Genomic DNA, 17,927 nt, shown 5'->3' with positions numbered 1-17,927 from the left:
AGTAAATTAAAAAATAATAAAGTAAATAAATAAATAAATAAATAATTATTTACATAGTAAATAATAAAATAAATAATAAAAGTAGCAGCATTTTAAGAAATAGGTACCAGGAGCACCTGGGTGGCTCAGCCGGTTGGGCATCTGACTCTTGATACTGGCTTACGTTCTGATCTCAGGGTGGTGAGATCGAGCCCCATGTTGGGCTCTGCACTCAGCACGAGTCTGCTTGTTCCTCTCTCTGCTCCTACCCTACTCTCCCGCACATGCTCTCTATTAAATAAATAAAATCTTAAAAAAAAAAAAAGAAATAGGTACCATATCAAAAGTATATGTTTTCCTTGAGCTCTTGTCAGCCAATCCTCCAGTTCGTACACTAACTTCTTTTCGTACATGATCACATTCTACTACAGAATGGGCATTAGCTTTCCGTTCTGCCAAATTAAATGGTCTATAAAAAGAAATGTACAAAGTTATTTTAAAAACTCTTAGTTATCAGGTTACAGATGACATTGTCATTAATACCTTAGATAATAACAAAGTAAAGTTTTTTGACAACAGTATTGGTGACAAGGATTAAATGGGGGACTAAATGATACTGCTAAAGCAGAATTTTTAGTTTCTACTCCCAGAAATAAAAAATAGGTTTTTTACTTTTCAAAGACATGTAAAACATGACAATTCTGACAGCTTCTTGGAGGAGATGTTAACAGAATTAACTTGTAAAAAAAAATGCCAAACTTATTTTTCAGATTTCTATTTCCACTGTTCTTACAGTCTGAGAAAGTTATGTTATGACGCAGTAGAAAGAACATGACAAATTTGTGTTCAAAATACTAACCTGTCAGTGGATAACTGGCACAAGATAAAAAATAGATAAAAATAATGACTAATACGTTGAGTATTTACTATATGTCAGGTACTCACTATTCAAAATGCTTCACATGTGTTAACTCAGTTTGTCCTAGTGGGGAATAGCAACATAAAACAAATGATTATGCAAGAAGTAATGTTTAGGGGCGCCTAGGTGGCTTAGTCGTTAAGCGGCTGCCTTCAGCTCAGGTCATGATCCCAGGGTCCTGGGATCAAGCCCCGCATCGGTCTCCCTGCCCGGCAGGAAGCCTGCTTCTCTCTCTCCCACTCCTCCTGCTTGTGTTCCTGCTCTCGCTATCTCTCTCTCTCTGTCAAATAAATAAATAAAATATTTAAAAAAAAAGAGAGAGAGAGAAGTAATGTTTAGAAAGGGTATGTAAAGGGTGCTGTAGGAATATATAGCAAAAATTTGACTGGGACAGGGAGGGGTGGGGGGAAGCATGGGTGATGGGAAAGACTCCCAAAGGAAGTAATCTTCTAAGCTAAATTCCTTCTTGGGCTTTCTGTAGAGTGAGGACTCTTGATCCAATCTGCTTGGGCAATGTAGCCCTGTGTGCATACTTCCCCATTTGAAAAATGGGACTAAGTAATAGCACCAACCTCACAATGTAGGAAAAGAAATCCTGCTTAGGGGCGTCTGGGTGGCTCAGTGGGTTGAGCATCTGACTCTTGATTTCTGCTCAGGTCATGATCTCAGGATCGTGGGATTGAGCCCTGTGCTGGCTCTGTGCTGGGCATGGAGCCTGCTTGGGATTCTCTCTCCCTCTGCCTCCCCATGCCCTTACTCGCTCACACACATGCCCCCTCTCTTTCAAAGAAAAGAAAAGATATCCTATTTAGTTTACAGTTTCCCAGTGGCTCCTACTGTGCTTGGCACATAGGAGGCATCCTAATATCTGTTAAACTACATACTTAATAAATGTCATCCTAAGAGGAATGATGGAAGAGCTGAAAAGAACCATAGTCCACGAAGTGGCATCATTCAGATATGCATATACCTAACACACATCTGGACCAAAGAGAGAAATGTACTCTTGACCTGAGTTCATTTTTCCCATTCAGTATCACATATTATGAAAGGAAATGGCAAATAGGAAATTATCTTTCTCCTCATCACTAGACAAACCAAGTTGCTGTTTATTTTAAAAATGATACCTCAACATCCTCTGGCATGCCCCATCCCTAGTATATTTTTGACAGTCAGAAAACCAAATTTGTGATCCTGGGAAATTTAACTCACCAACTTCCTGGTAATATATAATAATGCTATCGATTGTCAAATGTAGTGAAACCTACAGAATGCACATAACCCATGACATGCAATATTATTAAAAGTTCAACAAACCTAAGTCAAAACCAACTTATACTGAGGTAGGCCAAGAGTATCAAGTAGAATGAATTGCTCTCATGTGGTTAAAGGTTTTGCAATTAGTCTATATTCTTAGCATCTCTCAACTAATCTCTGCCTGGATGTGTGATGATGTTAACCACATGAATACCATTCAAGATGTCACAACCAAGTAGTAGATAATCACAAAGATTACACATTTCTAAAAGTTATCAAAACTCCCACTGAAGAGCTTTAAGGACTATTTGTACTATAATAAAAAGTATTGCAAAGCCACTATATTCCTAACCAAACTTCTCTAATTAGAAATTGTAAGGTTCCTGTTAATGATGTTAAACCCATCAATTTGTTGGCCTCACTACAGTTACATTATATTCATTTATTCATTCCATAAATATTCATCTAGTATGTATTATGTGGTAGATACTTGTTTAGGAACTGAGGATATACCAGTGAACAAAACCAAGTTTCAAAAAAAACCAAAACACCCAAGTTCCTATTCTCAGGGAGCTTTTATCTTAGTGTTATAAATAGATATATCAAAGTAAATAAAACAGATTAAGTGGGATTGGAATTAATGATGGGGGAAAATGGGCAGTTGCTATTACTATTTTAGGGTGGTCAGGGAAGGCTTCTCTTCTCTGATATTTAATGATATTTAAGCAGAATCTAAAAAGTGAGGGAGCCAGTCATGTAGCTATTTTGGTGGGAAAGCTTTCTAGGCAGAGTGAAATTGCAAAGGCCCTGTGGTAGAGCCTGGTAGATTGGGGGGTGGCGGTGCCCACAGGGGAGTTAAGTAGGGTGTAATAAAGATAGCCAGTAGTTAGATCATGTGAGGGGTCTATAACCTTCAATCTGTGAGCCAAACCTGGTCCTTTTCATACGAGAGACCTAGATTGATTTTTACAATTTTAAAGGGTTGTTTAATAAAAAAAAAAAAAAAAAAAAAAAAAAAAAAATCAGATACTGCAGTGGTAGCAGTTCTTTAGCAGATTCATTCCACCACTGAAAACCTGAAAACAACAGACCACACAGTCTTACTGATTTCAGGTAAAAGATGTCCAGCAAAACAGCAAGCACCAACAAACATAGCCCAGGCAAGAACTGTGCAGCAGTTGAGATCAGAAGCCTCCATAAAAGAACAAAGGTTTCAATGGCATCATCGGACCTTATGTTCTACTGTGAGGAGCATGCCAGGAGTGACTCTTTGCTGACAGGGATACCAACTTCAGAAAATCTTCTCAAGGATAAATCTGTATCATCTTGGGGCGCCTGCGTGGCTCAGTTGGTTGGGCGACTGCCTTCGGCTCAGGTCATGATCCCGGAGTCCCGGGATCGAATCCCGCATCGGGCTCCCTGCTCAGCGGGGAGTCTGCCTCTCCCTCTGACCCTCCTCCCTCTCATGCTCTCTGTCTCTCATTCTCTCTCTCGCAAATAAATAAAATCTTAAAAAAAAAAAATTAAAAAAAAAAAATCTGTATCATCTTAAACTGGAAGAATGAAACAGTTCTGTGTCTCTTCCTAACAAAGCTAATTACAAGCAGCTCCTTAAAGAGATCGACCTTCAGCTTATTTGGTAACCACTGCTAATAACTAAAACGCTCTGAACTTGGAATAATGAACTCTGAAGTCTTCATTTTCCAAGTTGTCCTTTCTCTAAAATATCCTTTGCTGATTTAATACAGAATTAACAGTCTTGTTCTCCGTTTGGTAACTATAGCATCACACTGGGTTACTGTTTAAGGAAAGCTGGTCTGGGCCTTTTTAAAAACACAATTAGGGGCGCCTGGGTGGCTCAGATGGTTGGGCATCTGCCTTTGGCTCAGGTCATGATCCCCGGTTACTGGGATTGAGCCCTTCATGGGGTTCCTTGTTAGTGGGGAGTCTGCTTCTTCCTCTCCCTCTGTCTTTCCCCCTGCTCGTGCTCTCTCTCTTTCTGTCTCAAATTAATAAATAAAATCTTTAAAAAAAAAATAAATAAAACACAATTATACACTTTTAAAATATATGAATGATTCATAAAAGTTCAGATCTAAATTGCTAAAGCACTTGTCTAGATTCAAATGCCAAAATTAACTTAAATCCTAAAACCTTTATATTATGTTCTTAATAGGACTTATGCTAACCTGCACACTTATACAAGGGGGAGGAATGTTTTGCATATATGTCTTTGTATATACATATATCAAAGCCTATTTCCTTATTAAAACTTCTCTCTATAAAAACTATCAGTTCCTCAATTCCAGAAGTTATATCTTTCTCTTGAGCTGTGTATAGGTAGAATAAAAAATTCTCTTCATATAGTTATAATACTAGTAAAGGACATAATAAAGATTGTATTCATTGTAATTAAGTAATAAAGTCATCTCTCGAAATCTTGCTGACCTCTTAGGTTACAATAAACTGTGCCAATTAAAAATGTAAAATTAAAAAAAAATCAGAGAATATGTGACAGAGACTACATGTAGCTTGCAAAGCCTAAAATACTTGAAAATATTTACTATGTGAGCCCTTTACAGAAAAGGTTTGACAACCTCGAGGGCCTCATAAATTGTTTACTTACTAAAGCTTAAGGACATATTTGCCCTAGGAAAGATATTTGAAAAAGAAAAGAAAGCATGAAAAGAAAAACATCTCTTTATACAAAAATTACTGTAAATAATTAGACACAACCTAAGCACTTTTCATGAATGACAAAGTAAAAGAAATCTCTTTTTAGGTAAGACTTGAAATGTATGGGGATAATAAACATGAATAATGTTTAATTCTTGGGGAGAGGAAGGGGGCTGGAGAGGGATACAATGGGGCTCCAATTGTAATGATTGTTTTGTTTCTAATTTAGGTGATGGACACACAGATGTTTGTTACTTTGTTCTCCATAACTTTTTATAGGTCTGACATATTTTGTAACTAACAATAAAAACGAAAATTAAAGAAAATAAAACCATCCAGAAAAAGCAGTATTGTCTAGCCTTATTAAACAATCAAAATAATCTAAAACTTTGCGTCTGTGGGGGCCTGGCTGGCTCAGTAGGTACAGCATGCAACTCTTATCTCTGGGTTGTGAATTCGAGCCTCACACTGGGTGTAGAGATTGCCTAAAAATAAAATCTTTAAAAAATAAATAAAAATTTGCATTTTTCATTACAGGCTGTTATTTTTTTTTCAATCTTCAAAACAAGTAACTGTTAACAGAAGCTCTAGAGTACAACTAGTAAGTGGTCGAACTTAAGGTTACCATCAAATTTTCTCTCTGACACCTAGTTCAGAAAGCTAGCTATTATCTTTGACATCTACAATTCAAGTCACCAAAGCTGAGGAGGCAATAATTTAAGACAGTTTCTTCACACATTTTAAAAATAACCCCTTTTTAAAAATTTTAGAACTTTTGGATTTACAGAAAAGTTGCTGATAGTTGGTAGAATTTTTAAAACAACAGCAACAAAAACAGACAGTAAACTGTGGAGGGCTTCTAAAAAGCTGAATAAATCAATCTCTAATTAAGCAACAGTTTGTATAACGAGTATGTTCTTCCTCTACTAATTTTAAAATTGGGGAGTTATTTGGAAACCAATCTGGGGAGAGCTGAACACCTCCACCCCACTCACCCCGAAGAAACTATCTCCTTTGGTCTAAGACCAAGTTGCAGTACAATCAGAAAGCTATACTGGCTTAAGTTGTCTCCTTTTAAAAACATAAACTCACTCTATAAGCTAATCTTTAAAATTTAAATATAATGATGTTTTCTTGTTTGGTAGGGATTAAGAAAACATAGTATCTACAAGAAAGGGAACAAATGATCGATTGTGCTTTTAGAAATGATGGAGAGGACGGTAATCCCAACATCAGTACTAAAACACCTGCAAAGCAGGTATGCAGTCTTATTTCCAAACTGAGAAACTGCAAGAAGTGGCATATACAAGTGCCACCTAAATCTTTTCCAACATTAGTTTTTTAAAAGAACATACTTTTCCCTAAAGACCCGCGATCAAATTCTCCTTCTGAATAGCGGTTTAAAATATAACCTCCTGTACAAATACCCTTTCTTCGGAAACAGGCACTAATTTACTCACAGCAATCTGGTGTCATTTTTATCGACCGAATGCGGAAAACTGCGAAACAGGAAGGTCTGCTCCCCGCAGAAACTGCAAACAAAATTCCTCTCTCCGGACAACACAGGAGGGAGCCTAGCAGCAAAGCCCCGCACTCCCAATCCTGCCGGGTTCGCCCTACCTGCATCTCACCACCACCTGGATGTTCTTTCCCTTCTCCTCTTTCTTCTTCGCGGAGGAATTCGGCTGGGACGCCATGACGATCCCCGCGCGAAGGTCAAGGCCTGGCTGTGGACTCGGGAGCTGTGGGGCGCGGAGGGGCCCTGCGGTCGGCGCGGCCCGGGTGCCCACCTCCCCCGCCGGGTACTGACGTGGCCGCGGAAAGCCACGCGAGCAGCTCGACGTCTCCGCTCTCCACCAGGGGCTCTGACTGACCGAGGCGCCTGTCCCGCACTAGCGGGAGCCTCAGAACCACCAATATCGTCTCCGCCCGAAGCCTCGGAAACAGCAACGACTCGGCGCCTCAATTTGAAAAAGGAGCCGAGACGCCGAGCCAATAGCAGCGCCCTGGGCGCGCGGGGCACCATGGGACGCGGTGTCGTCACCAGGGCCCCGCCCTCGGGGCGTGGCCCGCGGGAAAGTAAGAAGCTGGTCTGTCCTTACTCGCCTGGAACTTAGTCCGATGGGGGAGACGCGCGAGTAAACACTGTGACTCTTCAACGTGACCTTGTCCAAGTTACATAACGTCTGTAAACCAAGATTTCCTCATCTTCAAAATGGAAATAATAGCAACCATTTCAGAGGGTTCGGTGAGAATTGAGCTAGCGCGGGCAAATAGCTTAGACTAGAACATGTAGTGTCAGGAAGGCTGGCCATGATTATAATTATTAGCGAATTGTACGACAGTGTTATGGAAGCACATAGGAGAGAGGTCCAAAGCGAGCCCCCTTCTCGGAGGCAGCGTCCAGAATAGCCTTGAGTAACTAGGAAGTGTTAAGAAATAGGGTTACCACGAGTACCAAATCGCGATGAAATGGATGTTAAATGTCACTTTTAGGACTCTGAATTTATCCTTTAACTGATGAGAAGATGTCACCGTTAAATGATTCCAAGCAAAAGGCAGTACCGCACTTGCCTTTTCGGACTACCATTCCGGAACGACTGACGCAGGCTCAGGGCGCGCTTCGCTCCCTCTACGTGGCGCCGCATCCCCCTCCCCTCCCCCGGGGCGTCTCAAGGAGTTTGAGCTAGCGCCCGCAGCCATCAGCCTACAAATCCCAGCAGGCTCCGCTCCCTGGGCCCCGCCCCCGCTGGGTAACTTCCGGCTTTCCGGAGACGTATTGCGAGCGACCTGGCGCTGTTTGGGGTGACTGGACAGCTTCAGGTGTAGGACCTGGGCCCAGGAAATATTGAATCTTGGGCCTATGCCGTAGTCAGCTCAAGGAGCTGAGCTTCTGGGTCACACTTAGCCCACAGGAACCTAGGTATCATTTAATTTTTTTTTTAAAGATTTTATTTATTTGAGAGAGAGAGAAAGCATGAGATGGGGAGGGTCAGAGGGAGAAGCAGACTCCTCGCTGAGCAAGGAGCCCGATGCGAGACTCGATCCCGGGACTCCAGGATCATGACCTGAGCCGAAGGCAGTCGCTTAACCGACTGAGCCACCCAGGCGCCCTATCATTTAATTTTTTTAAGTAAGGGCCAGATGGAATGGAAAACTCTCAGGCGCCTTTTGTGTTCCTCTACTTATTAACTTCCGGCATTCCCCCAAGGAGACATCTCAGTATACAGCTCGGATCGCTGATCACCTTCATTATGCATAGCTAGGTGTCTACTGTTATCTGTGATGGCTCACCAGCATCTCAAAGTGGACCTGTACAAAACGAAACTCTTTATCCCCGTTACCACCACCCTAATCCTCATCTGGACCCATGGCACTAACCAGACCTTTGATTCCTTCGTCCTCCACCACATCCAGTGCACTCCTGTTGGTTTTACTGCCTCCGCCATCACTCTAGGCCAAGTCTCTCTCTCTTTTTTTTTTAATTTAAATTCAATTAATTTCAGAGGTAGAGTTCAGTGATCCATCAGTCTTAAATAATACCCAGTGCTCATTACATCACATGCCCTCCGGTCCATCACCCAGTTACCCCATTCCCCCCACCACCCTCCCCTTCAGCAAACCTCCAGTTTGTTTCCTATGATAAAGAGTCTCTTAATGGTTTGTCTCCCTCTGTGATTTCCTCTTGTTTTATTTTTCCCTCCCTTTCCCAATAATCCTCTGTTTTGTTTCTTAAATTCCGCATGAGTGAGATCATATGGTATTTGTCTTTCTCTGATGGACTTATTTGGCTTAGCATAATACCCTGTAGTTCATCTATGTTGTTGAAAATGGCAAGATTTCGTATTTTTTTTTTTTGATGGCTGAGTAGTAGTCTACTGTGTGTGTGTGTGTGTGTGTGTACCACATCTTCTTTATCCATTCATCTGTTGATGGACATCTGAGCTCTTTCCATAGTTTGGCTATTGTGGACGTGGCTACTCTAATAAACATTGGGGTACAGGTGCCCCTTCGGAGCACTGCATTTGTATCTTTGGGATAAGTACCCAGTAGTGCAATTGCTGGATTGTAGGGTAGGTCTCTTTTCAACTTTTTTTTTTTTAAGATTTTATTTATTTATTTGACAGAGAGTGATAGCGAGAGCAGGAACACAAGCAGGGGGAGGGGGAGAGGGAGAAGCAGGCTTCCTGCTGAGCAGGGAGCCCGACGCAGGGCTCGATCCCAGGACCCTGGGATCATGACCTGAGCCGAAGGCAAATTCTTAACAACTGAGCCACCCAGGCGCCCCTCTTTTCAACTTTTTGAGGAGCCTTCATTCTGTTTTCCAGAGTGGCTGCACCAGTTTGCACTCCCACCAACAGTGTAAGAGTGTTCCCCTTTCTCCGAACCCTCACAACATCTGTCATTTCCTGTGTTGTTGATTTTAGCCATTCTGACCCGTGGGAGGGTGTATCTCATTGTGGATTTGATTCATATTTCCCTGATGCTGAGTAATGTTGAGCATTATTTTATGTGTCTGTTGGCCATCTGTATGTCTTCTTTGGAGAAATGTCTGTTTATGTCTTCTGCCCGTTTCTTGATTGGATTTTTTGTTCTTTGGGTATTCAGTTTGGTAAGTTCTTTATAGATTTTGGATACTACGGGCGCCTGTGTGGCTCAGTCGTTAAGCGTCTGCCTTCGGCTCAGGTCATGATCCCAGGGTCCTGGGATCAAGCCCTGCATCGGGCTCCCTGCTCTGCGGGAGGCCTGCTTCTCCCTCTCCCACTCCCCCTGCTTGTGTTCCCTCTCTCGCTGTGTCTCTCTGTCAAATAAATAAATAAAATCTTTAAAAAAAAAAAAAAGATTTTGGATACTACCCCTTTATCTGATAAGACATTTGCAAATATCCTCTCCCATTCTGTCAATTGTAGGCCAAGTCTCTATCCCTTCTCTGAAACACTGTCCTTAAGTATTCCTACATGGGCTCTTTTCTCCTCTCCCCACTGCATTCACTCAGCAAAGGGAAGAATCCTTTAAAAGAATCAGACCATGCCCTTCATTTACTTTTTAACCTCACAATAGCTTCTCCTTGAACTTTGAATAAAATCCAAACTCCTGACCATGTCCTGTGAGGCCTTCATTATACCGCATTTGCCTATCCCAACATCAACTCCTGCTACTAACCACATAGCTCACTACCATGCTCCAGAGCTTCTAAGTGCTCTCTTGTAGACAGGCCTTTGCATATCTCTTTTAGTTTGGTTCTTTGCATGACTTACTCATTCTTATCCTTCAGATCTCAGCTCCACTTTCTCTTTTAAAAGGCTTTTCCTGGCCACCCTATCTAAAGCATTTTACTCCTGTTTCAAGACTCTGTTTATTTCCTTCATAACACATATTACAGTCTGTGATTACATTGTCAGTGTATTGTCTCTCTACTCTGCTAGAATGTAAATTTCATCAGGGACTGTGGATTGTCTTATTCAGTGTTGTTTTCTTGGTGTTCTTTAACACAGCCTTACACAAAGTAGTCACTCAATAAATATATGAGGGCTGGAAGGAAATTACTTAACCTTTTTCTACCTTGGTTTCCTTATCTGTATAATGGACATAATAATGATTACTATTATTGTGAAGATTAAAATAATAATATGTATAAAGTGGCTAGTACATGGTAGACCAAAAAAAAAAAAAAAAGCTAATTTCTTCTTTTTTTCTCAGGAAATACCTGAACAATGTTTATATTAACAATCATTTGGGTCAATGCAAGAAATTCCAGGGTCTCCATTTGGTAATAGTTATAGCTTCCATTTATCTAGAGCTACAATGTGTCAGACTCTATGAAAGGTTTTGTTTGCATGATCTCATTTAATCTTCAGAACAATTCTCTGAAGTAGGAACTATTATTTCTCACTATTTTATCAATACATAGGTCAAGTAAGTTTATTGTCTGTACTCACACAGGTAATAAGTGACAGAGAAGGAACTCAGAATTCGTTCTGATTCCAAATCACAGGTCATTCATTAACTGCTATCTCCCCACCTATCTTTTCTTGTTCTCAGTGCACATGCATTCACTTTCATCACACCCTTGTTGGGTGCTTGACTATGGTCCAGGCAGTGAAAAGATAGTCTGTATTATAGTTCCTGCCCTCAAGACTAAGTCTGATGGAGACAGCCAGGGTCTAATGGACATTTGTAAGAGGTTTGTTACACCACACAGGTGGCTGTCTCTGATACGGCATTTTGTACTGCCCCAGTAGAGCCCAAACTACTCAACCTAATCAACACTTCTCTCTTGAAAGTCTATCTATGATTAGAAAATAATTTTAATATTCTAAGTATAGTTAACCTGGATTTCACCAAAGCAACATCACTGCCCATGTGTTTGGTCTGGCATTTTCCTTTCAATAGTGTGTATACTTCTTATATAAGTTAATTGATTTTTTAAAAATAAAACATGGACATTGTTCTGAGATTTAAATAGTATAATAGATTAAATAGATTTAAATAGCCTGGGTGGCTCAGTCAGTTGAGCATCTGCCTTCGGCTCAGGTCATGATCCCAGGGTCTGGGATCAAGCCCCACAGCGGGCTCTCTGCTCAGCTGGGAGTCTGCTTCTCCCTCTTCCTCTCCCTCTGCCTGCAGCTCCTTCTGCTTGTGTGTGCTCTCTCTCTGTCAAATAAATAAATAAAATCTTTTTTAAAATGTAATAGTAATTGGCTTATAACAAAAAGGTATTTCCTTACCTTATCCCACTCCAATCCCTCCAGGTCTCTACTCCAGAAGCAACAACTTTCAATTTGTTTTAGCTATTTTTTTCTAGTATTTACACATTTCCATTTTTGTAAGGAATTTGTATTTACTGTTATCTTTTGATTACTCAACTTTAGACTTTATTTATTGACTACTTATTATGGAAGATAAGGATTTAGTTATCAAATGTTATGATCCCCTCTACTTTCCCTCCCTCATACATCCAATATTATAGTGTTTGTTAAATCAAAAATCTATATTTAGGTTATTATGCCTATTCATAGCTGAGCATTTCAGACTAGTGAGATTATGTTTTCTTTCTTTTTGTCTATCCTAAAGTTAATAACTGCCTAGTTTTGTTTGCTTATTTTTCCTTGTGCATTTCCAAATTCTTCCTACAGCTCCCAATAGTCTCTCACTAAAATTTTCCACCAATTCAATGCATCAGAAATCTATTAGTTTCAAATTGTTTCTTACTGGATTGCTTACTCTCTAGACCTGCAGCCCAGCTGCCATCCCCTTCTTTCTTTCTTATCCTTCTTTCTTATCCTAGGAGTTCCTTTTGCCTTTTTCCTGGGTTGGATATGTTTTCTGGATTTCGTCTGTGTATTTTTTCTTGGTTTTCTCCATTATTAAATGGATCACATCCTGAAAAAGAGTGTAGAGGAGATAAATTGCTTGAGAACTTGCTTGTTTTTATTCTACCCTGACATTTGATTGCTAGGCAGATTATATGGAGAATTCCAGAATCTAAGTATTTTTACTTCAGATTTTTTTCAGGGTGTGTGTGTATTGGTTCCTTATTTAAATTTATTATGGCTGCTATAATAAATCTCCACAAACTTGGTGGTTTAAAACAACAAATTTATTTTTTCTTTCACAGTTCTAGAGGCCAGAAGTCTAAAATCAACTGCAAAACTGTCTGGCCATTCCTAGACTTACCACCTGACCCAGCAATTCCACTCTTAGGTATATACACAGTAGAAATGAAAACAAATGTCACATAAAAATCAGTACGCAGGGGCGCCTGGGTGGCTCAGATGGTTAAGCGTCTGCCTTCGGCTCAGGTCAAGATCCCAGCGTCCTGGGATCGAGTCGCGCATCGGGCTCCCTGCTCCTTGGGAGCCTGCTTCTCCCTCTGCCTCTCTCTCTCTCTCTGTCTCTCATGAATAAATAAATAAAAATAAAATCTTTAAAAAAAAATCAGTACGCAAATTATTCATAATAGCCAAAAAATAGATAAAACACAAATGTCCATTCTTTCACAGTTCTGGAGGCCAGAAGTCTGAAGTCAAATTCACAAGGTCAAAATCAAGATATCAGCAGAGCTGGGCTCCTCTGGAAATTCTAGGGGGAAAATCTATTCCTTGTGCCTTCCAGCTTCTGGTGACTGCTAGCATTCATTGGCTTATGGCTCATCACTGCAATCTCTGCCTCAATGCCTTTTTCCGTTCTGTGTCAAATCTCTCTCTGACTCTCTCTTATAAGGATACATGTGATTACATTTAGGGTTTACCTGAGTAATCAGGGATAATCTCCCCATATCAAGATTCTTTTTTTTAAAAGATTTTATTTATTTATTTGACAGAGAGAGACACAGCGAGAGAGGGAACACGAGCAGGGGGAGTGGGAGAGGGAGAAGCAAGCTTCCCACTGAGCAGGGAGCCCGACATGGGGCTCAATCCCAGGACCCTGGGATCATGACCTGAGCTGAAGGCAGACGCTTAACGACTGAGCCACCCAGGCGCCCCCATATCAAGATTCTTAAGCATATCTTCAACGTCCTTTTCTGCTGTATAAGGTAACATCCACAAGGATTAGGAAGTTGATGTCTTTTGGGGAGCCATTCAACCTACCATAGGAAAGAGGTCATGAAAATATTTATTCAGCTGCTGTGCTGTTAAATGTCTTAGTCTGTGCTTATAAGGATCCTGGATTTATATCTAGTGGATTAAAAATAGAGCTTTCATTAGCAATGAAAAAAGCTAAAGCAAAGACCCCAAGTAAGATTAAATGTAGTTATATTCTGTTCTCTTATCAAAAGTGAAAAATTTTCTGTGTGCTGTCATTTTGAATGTCTAGCTGTCAATGGTTTTATTGTAAATCCAGTTTTTATCCATCAGAAATATAATCCTCCAATATTTGTATAATTTTCAGGGGTATATAATTTTTTAAAAAAGATTTTATTTATTTATTTGAGAGAGAGAATGAGAGAAAGCACATGAGAGGGGGGAGGGTCAGGGGGAGAAGCAGACTCCCTGCTGAGCAGGGAGCCTGATGCGATCCTGGGACTCCAGGATCATGACCTGAGCCGAAGGCAGTCGCTCAACCAGCTGAGCCACCCAGGCGCCCCCAGGGGTATATAATTTTTTTAAAAGATTTTATTTACTTATTTGACCGAGAGAGAGCGCGTACGCACAAATGGGGAGCAGCAGGCAGAGGGAGAGGGAGAAGCAGGCTCCCCATTGAGCAGGGAGCCCAGGACCCTGGGATCATGACCTGAGCTGAAGGCAGATGCTTAACCAACTGAGCTATATAACCCCAGGGTTATATAATTGATTTAGATACTTGTGGGAAGTCATAAAACAAGGCTAGAGTAGGAGATAGTGGTGATTCATTAATTGCACTCATTAATCACTTCAGAAATAACTGAATCTTGAACTTTGAAAAGCTCTTTTACTAATTAAAATAATCGTTCCGGGGCGCCTGGGTGGCTCAGTCGTTAAGTGTCTGCCTTCGGCTCAGCTCATGATCCCCGGGTCCTGGGATCAAGTCCCACATTGGTCTCCCTGCTCAGTGGGAAGCCTGCTTCTCCCTCTCTCACTCCCCCTGCTTGTGTTCGCTCTCTCGCTCTCTGTCAAATAAATAAAATCTTTAAAAAAAATAAAATAAAATAATTGTTCCCCATTAATATTTATTCTATAATCTATAATAAATAATTGTTCCAAAAATACTTTTAAAATCTCAATGTGGAGATACTATCTCACATTCACTAGTATATTAAAAGCAAAAACAAAAAAAACAACAGATATTAACAAGTGTTGTAAGGATGTAGAGAAATTGGAATCCTCACATGTTGCTGGTAGGAATGCAAAATGGTGCAGCCACTTTGCAAAACAGTCTGGCAGTTCCTAGATTTACCACATGCCCTAACATTTCCACTCCTAGGTATTCAGTCAGTAGAAATTAAAACAAATATCCACATAAAAATTTGTATGCAGGGGTGCCTGGGTGGCTCAGTCAGTTAAGCGTCCGATTCTTTTTTTTTTTTTTTTTTAAGATTTTACTTATTTATTTGACAGAGAGAGACACAGCGAGAGAGGGAACACAAGCAGGGAGAGTGGGAGAGGGAGAAGCAGGCTCCACGCAGAGCAGGGAGCCCGATGTGGGACTCGATCCCAGGACCCTGGGATCATGACCTGAGCCGAAGGCAGACGCTTAACCGACTGAGCCACCCAGGCACCCTAAGCATCCGATTCTTGATTTTGGCTCAGATCATGATCTCAGGGTTGTGAGACTGAGCCCCATTTGGCTCTATGCTGGGCTCTGGGCTGGGCGTGGAGCCTGCTTAAGATTCTCTCTCTCCCTTTCCTTCTGCCCCTCCGCCCTTGCTCATGTGCGTGCATGCTCTCTGTCTCTTTCTCTCTCTCTCCCTCTCTTTCCCTCTCTCTCCCTCTCAAAAAAAAAAAAATCTTAAAGCGGCAAATTTTGTGGTATATGAATTATATCTCAATAACAAAAAAATTCAACGTGATTTTTGTTATTTGTAATGGAAATACTGCTATCTTCTCTCTGTAGTGATTCATTTTTAAATATAAAAAGTGCTGGGTCTGGGGCTCCTGGGTGGCCCAGTCGATTGAGTGTCTGACTCTTGGTTTCAGCTTAGATTGTGATCTTGGGGTGGTGAGATCAAGCCCCATGTCAGGCTCTGAGCTCAGCATGGAGTCCAATTGAGATTCTCCCTCTCCCTCTACCCCTCCCACTCGTGCACTCCCTCTCTCTCTGGAATAAATAAATAAATCTTTAGAAAAGGAAAAGAGTATCAAAAGCATATGTGAGGGAGGCCTGGGTGGCTTAGTCGGTTAAGCAGCTGCCTTCGGCCCAGGTCGTGATCCCAGGGTCCTGGGATCAAGTCCCACATTGGGCTCCTTGCTCAGCAGGGAGCCTGCTTCTCCCTCTCTCTCCCTCTGCTTGTGCTCTCTCTGTCAAATAAATTTAAAAAATCTTTAAAAAAAACAAGGGCATATGTGATACCATATAATAATAATAAAAAAAAAGTGCTGGGGTGCCTTGGTAGTGCATTCGGTTAGGCGTCCATCTCTTGGTTTCAGCTCAGGTCACGATTTTGGGGTGGTGGGACTGAGCCCTGCCTCCGGCTTCATGCTCAGTGTGGAGTCTGCTTGAGATTCTCTTGCCCTCTCCCTCTACCCCTCCCACTTGTGCTCTCTCGCTCTCTCTCTAAAATAAATAAATCTTATTAAAAAATAAATATAAAAAGTGCTTTTGGCAAAAAAAAATTAATTTAGACACAAACCTTACACCCTTTATAAAAATTAACTCAAAATGGACCACATAAACATAAAATATAAAACTGTAAAACTCCTCGAAGGCAACCCAGGAAACAATCTAGATGACCTTGGATTTCGTGATGACTTTTTAGATACAACAGCAAAAGTACAATCCATGAAAGAAATAATCAGTAAGTTGGATTTCATTAAAATTAAAATTTTCTGCTCTGTGAAAGATACTATCAAGAGAATGAAAAGACAAGCCACATACTGGGAGAAAATTTTAGCAAAAGATGTGTTTGGACAATTATGCAAAAGATGCAAAGAACACTTCAAACTAAAAAATAAGAAAACAACGCAATTATAAAATGGGCCCGCGTTAATGGGAGGACTCCTTTCACAATGTATACATACATACATCACCACATTGCACATTTTTTTTAGATTTTTTTAAAAGGTTTTATTTATTTGAGAGAGAGTACAAGCACGAGTGGGGGAGGGGCAGAAGGAGAGGGAGAGAAGCAGACTCTTCACTGAACGCAAAGCCTGACACGGGGCTCCATCCCAGGGCCCCAAGATCATGACCTGAGCTGAAGTCAGATGCCTGACCAACTGGAGCCACCCAGGCACCCCAATTTTAAGATTTTATTTTTAAGTAATCTCTACATCCAGCGTGGGGCTTGAACTCACAACCCTGGGATCAAGTGTTGCATGCTCCACCTAGCGAGCCAGCCAGGTGCCGCCACATTGTACACTCTAAATATAATTTTGTCTGTCACTTATATGTCAATAAAGCTGGGAGGGGGCTGGCAAACAGGCCAAAGACCTTAACAGAGACCTGAGCAAAGAAGAATACAGATGGCAAATAAACATGTGAAAAGATGCTCCACATCATGTCATCAGGGAAATGTAAATTGAAACAACAACAAGATACCCTACATACCTATTAGAATGGCCAAAATCCAAAACACTGACAACACCAAATGCTGGTAAGAATGTGGAGCAATAAGAACTTTCATTCATTGTGGGTGGAAATACAAAATAGTATGACCACTTTGGTCATTTCCTACAAAACTAAACATATTCTTATTATACAGTCCAGCAATCATGCTCCCTAGTATTTTTTTAAAAGATTTTATTTATTTATTTATTTGAGAGAGGGAGAGAGAGAAACAGCATGAGAGGAGAGAGGGTCAGAGGAAGCAGCAGGCTCCCTGCTGAGCTGGGAGCCCGACGCGGGACTCGATCCCAGGACTCCGGGATCATGACCCGAGCTGAAGGCAGTCGCTCAACCAACTGACCCACCCAGGCGCCCCATGCTCCCTAGTATTTACCCAAAGGAGTTTTATGTTTACATAAAAAACTGCACACAGATGTTTAGCAGCTTTACTCATAATTGCCAAAATAACGGAAGCTACCAATATGTTCTGCAGTAGGTGAGGGCATAAACAATCTGTGGTACCTCCAGACAATAGAATATTTATCAGCACGAAAAAAGTGATGAACAATTAAGCCATAAAAAGACATGGAAGAAACTGAAATGCATATTATTAAATGAAAGAAGCCAATCTGAAAAGGCTATATACTATATTATTCCAACTATTTGACATTCTGGAAAAGGCAGAATTATGGATACAGTGAAAAGATCAGTGGTTGCTAAGGGTTGGGGAAAGGAGGAATAATAGGCAGAGCACAGAGGATTTTTTTTAGAGAGAGAGAACAAGAGCAAGTTGGGGAAGAGGGGCAGAGGGAGAGGGAAAGAGAATCTTAAGCAGGCTCCATGCCCAGCACAGAGCCCAATGTGGGGCTCGATCTCACAACTCTGAGCTCAAATCAAAAGTCAGCCAGCTGCT

At 41.0% G+C, this 17,927-nt stretch overlaps 1 protein-coding gene across 2 annotated transcripts in view; it reads right to left on the bottom strand.

Annotated features, from left to right (window-relative positions):
• Positions 1–7,274, bottom strand: part of KIF11 (kinesin family member 11) — a 42,370-nt gene extending 35,096 nt beyond the window's left edge. For both annotated transcript variants that reach the window (XM_035025139.1, XM_035025149.1), the window contains exons 1-2: positions 6,452–7,274; positions 316–448 (exon numbers count right to left, since the gene is read on the bottom strand). In XM_035025139.1, coding sequence (XP_034881030.1) covers positions 316–448; positions 6,452–6,528 — 210 coding nt within the window. In that variant the 5' untranslated portion in view covers positions 6,529–7,274. The remainder of the gene's footprint in view (positions 1–315; positions 449–6,451) is intronic.
• Positions 7,275–17,927: the final 10,653 nt, after the last annotated feature.

Source organism: Mirounga leonina, unplaced genomic scaffold (genome assembly GCF_011800145.1).
Source record: "Mirounga leonina isolate KUSES-001 unplaced genomic scaffold, KU_Mleo_1.0 Mir_114, whole genome shotgun sequence".
Taxonomy (NCBI): Eukaryota; Metazoa; Chordata; class Mammalia; order Carnivora; family Phocidae; genus Mirounga; species Mirounga leonina.
Note: the sequence above shows the minus strand (reverse complement) of the source record. Positions and strands in the feature narration are given on the sequence as shown.